The 9,898-nt window shown below is 45.0% G+C and overlaps 1 protein-coding gene across 3 annotated transcripts in view; it reads left to right on the top strand.

The window, feature by feature from the left end:
- The first annotated feature begins 3,794 nt into the window (after positions 1 to 3,794).
- LOC148659371 (FERM domain-containing protein 5) overlaps positions 3,795 to 9,898 on the top strand; it is a 127,985-nt gene continuing 121,881 nt past the window's right edge. For all 3 annotated transcript variants that reach the window (XM_088641526.1, XM_088641527.1, XM_088641525.1), the window contains exon 1: positions 3,795 to 3,930. In XM_088641526.1, coding sequence (XP_088497652.1) covers positions 3,829 to 3,930 — 102 coding nt within the window. In that variant the 5' untranslated portion in view covers positions 3,795 to 3,828. The remainder of the gene's footprint in view (positions 3,931 to 9,898) is intronic.

Genomic DNA, 9,898 nt, shown 5'->3' with positions numbered 1-9,898 from the left:
TCTGCTGCTTTTCCTAGCGGAATGAACGGTCTCCTTTTATAGCTCACGAGCTGACGCCCCTTTACCCTGCCTCTGAAAGCCGGGGTTCCCCAGTCTCTCCGTGTGCTACCGCACCACGTCAGCGGGGTCATCTGAACTCGACTCGCTTTCTAGCAGAAGTGAAGTGGAAGAGCGATTGGTACAACCACGGAGAGCCCAGCGATGACAACACAGGAGTATTATAGCAACAGGCTCCTCCGCCCTGGTGCTACACTATGAAGAAGCTGTGTTGTGTGCGCTACAGAGAGACAGGAGCTTGATGGGAGAAAGACAGAGCCGGAGGTCATTTTCCGTCCTTAAAAAAGCCATTTTTTTCCCCCAGCAGTCCGTGAAGAGGATTCTCTTTCACACAAGCGGGTGTTATGTGCTTCACGTCAGTCTGACAGAACCACAGTCTAATGGCTTTGGCTGCACTTTGCATCCTTAGACCTTGTATAGCACCGAGGTCAAAATCTGTCCATCCATCAGAAGAATGGAACAAATATTTTACCTATGAAGGGTCTACTGACACAGGAGGGTTAAAACAGTTCAAACTGTAGACACTGTAGTTACACCTGTAGATATAGTGGTCCTTCACAAGACTCTGTATTAGAAAGCCAAGCCATAGCGTTTCATAAGCATTTGTGTTTTAAGTAGCTATGTCCCAGAGACACCACCAGGGGGCGGGAATGCAACAGGAGCATGAGATAATGTCCTCGACTAAGCGCAATATCAGGGATAACACATCAGTCCAGTTTAATTAACTTTACACTGCTGAGTACTCCAGTGGATTTACCAGCTATTTTCCATTGAGGTTAACAGTGCTGAAGAGCAATACTCTTCTGTTGCAGAGATGGCATTACACAAAGTAGGTATTTTCCATTTTCATTTGCTTGGCACATTGAATTATCAGACGAGCCAGTTTTATGTTTATGTATTAAGGAGGCTAGAGCTAGCCTTGTTACAATCACAAACTGATCAAAAAAAGATATCCCTCTAGGTTCAGCCATACAACTACTTACAGTGGATTCAGACAGGGTAAAAATGAACTTCGGATGCATGTAATATTTTGTGGGCAAAATCATGTCATTTTATCTTGGGCAAAAAAAAAACATTTTAATCCAAGTTATGATCATTTTCACCTCAAAAAGAATTCCATGCACTGACAATTCAGAATATTAAGTATATGAACCTAAACAATCTTAATCATATATATGCACATACATATAATTTTGCTTCCAAAGAGGTTCCTTGTTCCTAGTAAATGTATCCAATAAAGCTGTAATTAATGCATTATGCATGGAAGGCCAATAAATAAAAGATGAAACTCTCTTCACGTTTAATGGTTCTCCTTGGCTGACATGTGTTTGCTTGTTTTTTTCCTCTCCTGCTGCTATCTCGGAGAAAGACAACATTTACTTTTAAAGAAAAAGAAAAAAAAACAACAAAAAAGGTTTTTCAACAAGAAGAAATTTAAGACAAATATACAGAAAAGCGCCGGATGAAGTTTCTTTCCCTTATCCCTTGTATACAACGATCTGGGTGATCTGAGCAAAGGCAGGCCAGCTCTTGAAGTACTGGAGATGTTCACAAGAGTCCCGCACTGACGTCACAGACTCCGGGACCCGGGTCCGGTTCTGGTTCCCTTGAGAAATGGAAGAACATGTAGTTCCCCTAAATTCACCTCCAGAGCCAAGGACAGACTGAGGGAGTGTTGTGGCGACAGCTCTGATAACAGCTTAATCGTCGTGGACTCCCCCTTTATGTTTTCTGTTGGCATAGCTAAATTTAGGTCTTCGTGTTAGAGATCATCTCTGTCAGAATAAAGACGAAAGATCCCTGAAGACATCTTTCAAGTCCTTACAAGTCTCACATTCTTGAGCTGCTCTTGGATTGGCCTTGCTCAGATGTGTTTATACCACAGGCTTGAGCTCTGCTTCATTTTCATTTTTTGTTATTTGTATATTCCTTTTTACATCCTCTCCATAGATCTTTCCCTCAGGGAGTTTCATTTCGCTTTACTTAAAATATTAACCCCTGGCAGCACTTGGACAACCTATTATATGACATTCCATCGACTTACCCAGCTGTTTTTTTTTAAATCAGGCAGCATTGAATCCGCAGCGATCTATGTGTCCACTGTTTTATTTATCACAGTCGAGTTTTAATTTGTAAAGAAAACTACCGAACCTCTGATTTCAGTCGAATTTCACACCAGGGCCAGTGCTTAGATACCTGCTGTAGTGATTTCTTATGTCTATGGGAGTACGCAGGACGATGTTTGCATATATTTTAGAGCACAAACTCTAAGGCTGTTTTTTTTTTTTAATTTATGCGGAGAACGAAACCAAATCAACAGATGAGATCGGATAAGACCCGAAGAGCACTGAGCTCGCTGTTGCCTGCAGTGTTTTGAGCTCCTTCTGTCGGTTCTCTTCATAAACTACAGCTATAGCGGCTGCGACTATAATCCTAGCATCTTTTTTTTTTCAAATCAGCGCTCACAGATGCTGGTGCCTGCCCTGATATGTAACAACTGAAATTAAAGTACCTTTTTATATGATATGTGCTTTTACAAAAAAAAAAAAGATACAAGGGTTTTTTTTCCCCTTCCCCTGCAGTGATGCCAAATAACGTTACGGCCCGAGCCTCGTCTTACATCTTTCATAGCACAGAACACACAACAGGTTATGCAAGACCAGGGCGTTTAAAGACTGCGCAGTTCATTATCTTATAACCTCAAACCGGTTAAACTTTAACATTTTTCATCAAGATGGTGCGGTCGACATAAACATGACATATAAACGAACAGAGACACGCAGCTCGATCGCAGAATAGCCCAGACCGTGCCTTGACACTGAACATCTGCGGACAAAGAGCCGGGAGGACAAAGACCTTTTATTCACCTCGGCGTTAATGGCTTTGGCGCTCTGGGACGATCTTTGTGCACAACAAGCGTCTCTGAGAGCATGACCACCCGCAGGGACACGAGGTGTTGTTACGTTGTATCTTAAATGTGCGCCCTGGCACACGGAAACCCAAACTGACTCGGACGCGTGAGGACACGCGGAGCACGAAACCAAATCAACAGATGAGATCGAATAAAACAGATAACAGATAAGATCGAATAGCATCCCGGACTGGACAATCCGGGATGCTAAGGGAGCCGAGGGAAAAAAAAAAAACACTCGGAAACTGGGAAGGCGCTGGACGGACGAAGCCGTGTGTGTAATAATAAACGATGCCTTTAACCCGACACGTTTCAAATCCCCAGCGTGGCAAGAGCACGGACGAATGCCGCATTTCAGCGCCCGTTGCCTCTGAAGGTTTCCGAAGGAGAAGGGGAGCCTATAGACTCTCGCGTAGCGCCCACCTACCCTTGCAGGTAATTGGGCCCCGAGTGTGAGCGCTTTCCTGACACCTGATTGGGCCGCGGAGGTGCCGCCGAGCTAAGGCCGCTTCTCATTGGCCGGCCGGCACGTCACTCCGGGCGCCGTGGCCCGCCCCGCTCGTCAAGTAGCGGGCGGTGAATGGTGAAGGTTTCACAGCAGCTCGATACACTGTACTACAGCGCCGAGCCGCGCTCCGACCGGGGTCCCGAGTTTATTTCACGGTTGCGCACAGGCGCCGCGCAGTGCGTTCGCATCCTGAAGGGGAACGATGCTCACCCCGTGTGTCGGGGCTGCAAACGCTTCTGCCGCCGTTCAGCTGGGGGAGCGCAGGAGGTGGCTGATGTGACAGTGTTTCTATGTTGTGCTCAGTCCGTTATTGTTCTGGTCCCAGACGCAGCCCGAGCAATTGTGCGAGAAGATGTTGAGCCGACTGATGAGCGGCAGCATCAGGAATCTGGAAAGAGAATACAATTGCACCGTGAGGCTCCTGGATGACACGGAATACACCTGCACGATTCAGGTCAGTTTGAAACAGTCTCCTGCCCGCTACCTGGCTGTGTTGAGCACTTAACGACATCTCCTCCAGCTAGCGCTGCAACAGAACAGGTTTTTGTCACCTTTGTTCAGCACAGATGGGAAACGTGCTGATGTGGTGGTATTATTATACACCTGCACCTCGCGGGTCTGGTACCGCGGAATCATTGATAAATCTTAACGCGGTCATTCATTATTAGGTGTCTAGCGCAGCATCATCAGCGGATACGCAAAGTAGGGTAACTCCTGCGTGGGGGTTTGGGCGAAATGAGAGTATTCCGTAGGAGAGTGATGCGTTTTTTTTTTGTGTGTGACAGACAAGGCATACTGCCTTCCTCACTGGACAGCGCTAGAGCATCGTTCATTCTTCACATCCAGATCGGTGACAAGTAATCGGTGAAGTACAGTATTCAGGGCAACTTTGGCTGGCTGGCGTGATGACCTACAGCTGTCAACGTTTTGTCTCTTCGAAATGCCCGAGCGTACGGCCTTAGATACAACTGATTGGTTACAACCGGTGTCCTTTCTGATAGCTGGGCACAATAGTTCCAGACAATACCAAGGGCGCCCCAGTGACACGGTGCCATGTTTATAAGTACATTTAACCGGCTGTCCAGCTAAGCCACGACGGCGCTCTGACATGTGTGACCTGATAACTGATAACGCCTCCTTTATTTAACAGGGGAGCATGTGAATTCATTATAAGAAGGTCGTTTAGAAAGATATGGGATTTGAGGGTTTTTTTTTCTAAACAAGCCTGTGACAAACCTGATACCTGTGTTGATTTAGAGGTTGCAGATGTGGTGTGTTAATTTCGGTGTTGAGAACTGTCACAGAGCACCCGCGAGCGCTTCTGTCTGGGGATAAAGCAATGCTTTCTGCAGGCGGCTACTACGACCATGTGTGAGACGGCATGCTTATAATAATGCAATCCATCTTTGAACATCTAGAGCCCTTTAAATGCCAGGGACCCGTGCGCCGCGCTGTGCAATGGTGCAATTGATTAGAAGCCTCGTCAACACGGGTTTTGCAAAAGTGTAAACTGATAGTGGAAAATGAGGCTTCGTCATCCAGCATGGCAGTTCAGTGAATCGCTCAACCTGGAAACCTCTGATGACTTTCTGTTGTGGTTGCTTAGGATTTGATCTCCCAGACCGCTTCATTATCACAGGCGGTTAATAAGCAGACGCCACAGCGGTGTTATACAGGGGATGGAATTGTAACACAGGCCCGTTTTCTGTTCAACAGGCATTCAGGCGGGCTCCTGTCATGAGAATAATTATTTTCATTCTGAAGTTTGTACGGAAAATCAGATGGTTAGTGCACACTGAGCAACACAACATGCAGGACCAGGTAACATGCAGTGATATAGACGTGTCTGTTAGAAGGATTTGCTGTAGAATAGGAAAGGCACTCAGAATACCTGTGGAAAGGTACTGTATTGACCTTCCTCCTTGCAAATACTGTACATGTCTGATCTTTATTTCATTATACAGCATTTTTCAAAATTAACGACTGATTTCTGCTTTAGTTTTTGTGCCTGAATGTGCTTTATGATGTCAAAATAGGAAGCCTGAATTACAGAGTAAGCTATTCTTGTAGAATTCTGTATTGGAAGAAGCTCCTAAATTACCCGTGCCTCCAGTATTTGTGTGGCTTTAAAAGGGGCTGTCTGTGAGGGTGCCTGTGGTTTAAAATGACATTTCTGCTAATCTGCGTGGATTTAAATAATCCCCAAATGACTACATGATTAGGAGAAATGAAAATGCACAGTAGCACAGAACTGCACATAAAAACACAGACCTTTTTTCTGTTTTGTGCCTTGTTTTGTTAATGGGATGGGTCAAGGTCTTGTAAGAACAGGGCTGGCCATGAATATGGATCAGTAAGAGAGCGATGTTAGAACTATGAAGAGGATGTTTAGGATGTCAGACAGTAGTATTATGCAAAGATGTAGTTAATGTGTCCATTGAGCCATAGAAATGTATTCTCTTGATTTTTAAAAAAAAAATCATCTTCATTTTCAATCATCATAACCCTGGCTTCTGTGCCGAGTCTAACCTGGAACAGGAACATCTCAGCGAATAAGCAGTTTGTTAGTGCCTATGCATAACAGTAACTAAATCTGAAAAGTCTGGAACAGTAGGCACATAATAATTGCAACAGTAATGGTAATAATGTAATTAAATAGTAATAAGGGCTAAGAAAGAGTCTGCAGTTATGTACATCAATAAAACTTAATTTACTGTATTCAGTGCGTCTCAGCCCTGAGGCAGAGTGGCATTTCTATTAGAAATATTAATTGTTTGCCTTGTAGTCTGCGCTCCTTGTGCTACTGAGACGCATTGCCTGGAGCATGGCGATGTCTCGGTCCCTGGTCTTCAGATTAATGCCTAGGGAAGCCGAGTAAGGCAGGGATCAAGAATCTGTTTGATTGCTGCTGCGAGCGCCCATCAGCTCTTAACCTGTTGCCCGCTGGCTATAGTGAGTCTATGTGGTGCAACGGCTTGTAATGAGACAGAATGGGGGAGGACTGAAATTTAATGTAAAATCTTCCGCTGGTGTTTTTCGCACACAGGTGGGTGGAAGGGTGAACTCAGTGTCTTGGGTCCTTGTATTTAAAAGGGGTTTAAGCTTTGATGGTTAAAGGGGAACTGCAACGCTCTTTTTACATGTCGGGGTTAGCAAGAAACGGAAATGATGACCGCAATGAAAGTAAAATGTACTAAAGACTTTCAAACCACAGCAAAAGTAAAATGTACACAATAATTTGAAAAACCTCCAATTTGCACAATTCTTTTTTGGAAATTTCGGGGTATGCGCCGCGCCCTCTTCTGCGATTGAGAACGGGACTTCTGGTGAGGTATTGTGGCCCTATGACATTGTAAACAAGCAGGCTTGTGAATACAGCTCTTTTAATCCAACAGAAATATTGCTCTCGATTTTGAGACAGTTTTGCCAACAAATACAACTTACTTGTTAACTCTGCATGCAGATCACGTTGGAACATCTCTGTGGTGAAATGTTTGCTGCACAATCTGTACTTATTTGCTCGTACATTACATTATGCCAGTCCTTACAGTGACTAGTGATCAGGAAGGGCCAGCGCAGTTTGTGGGAACTCTCGCTTGATTTTTCTCGCAAGTTGGTGATTTTGTGCTTAATTTGAAATTTGTAATAATTTTCTATAATGTCAATGAATTTATTTTGTTACCGTGATTTAATAACTGGTCTGAGAAATTAGGACTGCAGTTTCCCTTTAAAAACATCGTATTTAGTGTGATGTGCTGTGACAAGACAAGTGTTGTATCTGCATGATGAAGATTATCCCTCAGCGGATCTGTTGAAACGTTTACTGCAGGGTACTAGTGATCTTAAGCAAGAGCTTCCTCCTCCTATAGGTTTCAGAATGAACTCGTTTACTGTGAGAAATGAAGAGGCAGTGACAACACGAACAAAGCTGTGATTTTGAATGTTTTGTTTAGACAAGTGTGGAACATGCTGGTTTTCCTTTCAGCAGCTACTGGGCTACACACTTAGCTCAAGGGTACTGATGGGCTTTCTTTATTTCTTGTTCTGTTGCTTCTAGGGAGGCTGTGGGAATTGCTTTGTTTCAAGTTCAATTTGAAAGACGCGGAGGGGTACAGTGGGAATCAGAACCAATTAGATTCAATTGTGGTATTCCTGTACGTCTGTTCTTGGAAGCTGTTAGAACGGTCCTTGGTTTGCTGAATCTCATGGGGGGGGGTTCTTCTCCTCACTGTTCACACAGTTTCTGTGCCGTATCTCCACTCACAGCTTTTACCCTCTCCGGATACTGCATGCATTCGACAGAACAGCTGTCAATGTGTTGAGCTCCCTTTTCGGGAGCAATCTGCTGAAAAATCAGTTAGCTTTTTCGTCAAGAAGGAAAAATGAAGTTTTGCATCACTCTTTAGTGTTTTCGCATAAATACTGGTGTGAATCGCAGGCTCCCCTTTGAGGGCTGCAAACAGCAGAACCCAAAGAACTCTTATCAGGTCGAGCAGGAAGCGTATAGTAAATTTCCCCATATATAGACATCTCCTGCAAAAATGCTATACATGCATGCATAAATGAATGAATAAATACTTTTAAAATGTTGGTTGAGATTTCCAATAAAGGGCGTTGCTGCAGGAATGGCAAAGATGAGCTCCTGTACCTGCTGTTGTTCATTTTGTAGGATGAGCTTCCTGTATGGTTCCATAGTAGTGATGATGTAATTGTGACTGTGAGCTACAGAGCACAACGTGCTACTTGGATACTCTGGCAGTGTGGACATGTGGCTGGTTTCTCCCCCATCCACCTCAGAGAGTTTGCCTGTGTGTAAGATGGCTTTCTGGCTCTGGCGGAGGCCTTTATATCTGTTTTATGTAGCCTATCCCATGCCAGGCAATAAGTGTGCCAGAGACGCCCAGGATTTAGGCCCGCCCAGCTGGGGACTGTACATAATCAGATCTAGGTCACCCTTTCTCTCCAAGATATTTTATTCTTACTATCAGCTCAGAGAGTCAATCCCCCCTGGATCTGTTTTCATTATGATCGGTATCTGTTTTCTAAACTTTAACAGTTGTTCCAAATTCTAATTTTTACATATCTATCTTTCACAAGTCCCTGCCTCTCTGAATTACGTTGAACTGGTGTAAGTAACGTAATATGGGTAAAAACGTTGAGTGTCTTCTTTCTCTCCCACACAAAGAGCCTGTATTCCGCTTGCTAAATAACATTTTACACTATGCATCATGTAAAACCGCATGGCTGTTTTGTTATTTCTTTAATTTCACTGGAAAACATCTGTGTGCCGACAGTGCAAAATCATTAGTTAGCATCATAATTAAACCGCATGTCATTTTGGTCAAGTAAGGGGAAAAAGTGAACAAGCAAGCTTGCAAGGAGTTAGTGAGCTCCCTGTGTCCAAAGCTGCTGCAGAGGGGCGGTGATTATGTATATAGTTCTAGACTGACTGCTGGTAGATCATATTCTGTGGTTTCTTAATGCACACTGCCAATCTTGTATTTATGGATTGGCTGGCTTGAAGTCCTTTCACTGTATTTTTGGAATGCATCGGGAGTGATTCTCATTATTTGTCCCTGGGGAGCCAGCTCAATTAATCACAGAGAACTCTGCTGTCCAACCCTCCTCCCAACTTCCCTTGGTTTCCCATTCTCTGCTACAATATCTTATATCAGGGATTGATATTTAGAGGCTCCTCACATCTCTAGGTCACATTTAAATAAATAGCTGGCCAGCATAGCCTGCCTGCAGTAATTGCACAAGCAGAAGTCCCTTCGCAGCCCCCACTCCAACCTCCTTCCTCTACTGCACTGCTGGGCAGGAGTTCAGCAACTGGACCGCAGTCAGCAGCTGGGCCCTCAGTGTGTCACTGGCTCACTTGGAGTACCTGTAATGGGAGCCGGTCCTGACTCCCAAGAAGTGTGTAGTTTAGGACCCTATGCAGACGGTATAATCCGGAGGAGACTGGAGAAGGAGAATAGGGGAAACACGGTGAGGAATGGACGGGATGACGAACAGGGGGCAGTGCCGACGGTGATCCAGGTGTATGGGGGTAGCGGCGGCGAACGAGTCCAAATGATGGAAGTCCAAATGGGAAACTAGGGCGCAGTCCAGGGTCCAGGTGCCAGGAGATCCATCCAAGACAAACGATTAAAACCAGGAACAGGATCAGGGACAGGAACAGGAAGAAGGAAGTTATAACCAAGGTAACGAGGCCAGGCGCTCCGAGCCCCGGACTCAGCTGGGTCAGGACACCAATAGGAGGCCAATGCCCTCAAGCTGCGGACGTGGGGCGAATTGATGCTAGGCGGGCCTCCGGGCATCCGTCTTCCAATGCAGAGCCCTGAGCTTCAGAGGCACCGGGTTTAAATAAAGAACGGGGAACAAGGGACAGGTGACCGTAATAATGGAACTAAAGGTCG

The sequence above is a fragment of the Lepisosteus platostomus genome, chromosome 7 (assembly GCF_059453375.1).
Source record: "Lepisosteus platostomus isolate fLepPlt1 chromosome 7, fLepPlt1.hap1, whole genome shotgun sequence".
Lineage (NCBI taxonomy): Eukaryota > Metazoa > Chordata > Actinopteri > Semionotiformes > Lepisosteidae > Lepisosteus > Lepisosteus platostomus.
Note: the sequence above shows the minus strand (reverse complement) of the source record. Positions and strands in the feature narration are given on the sequence as shown.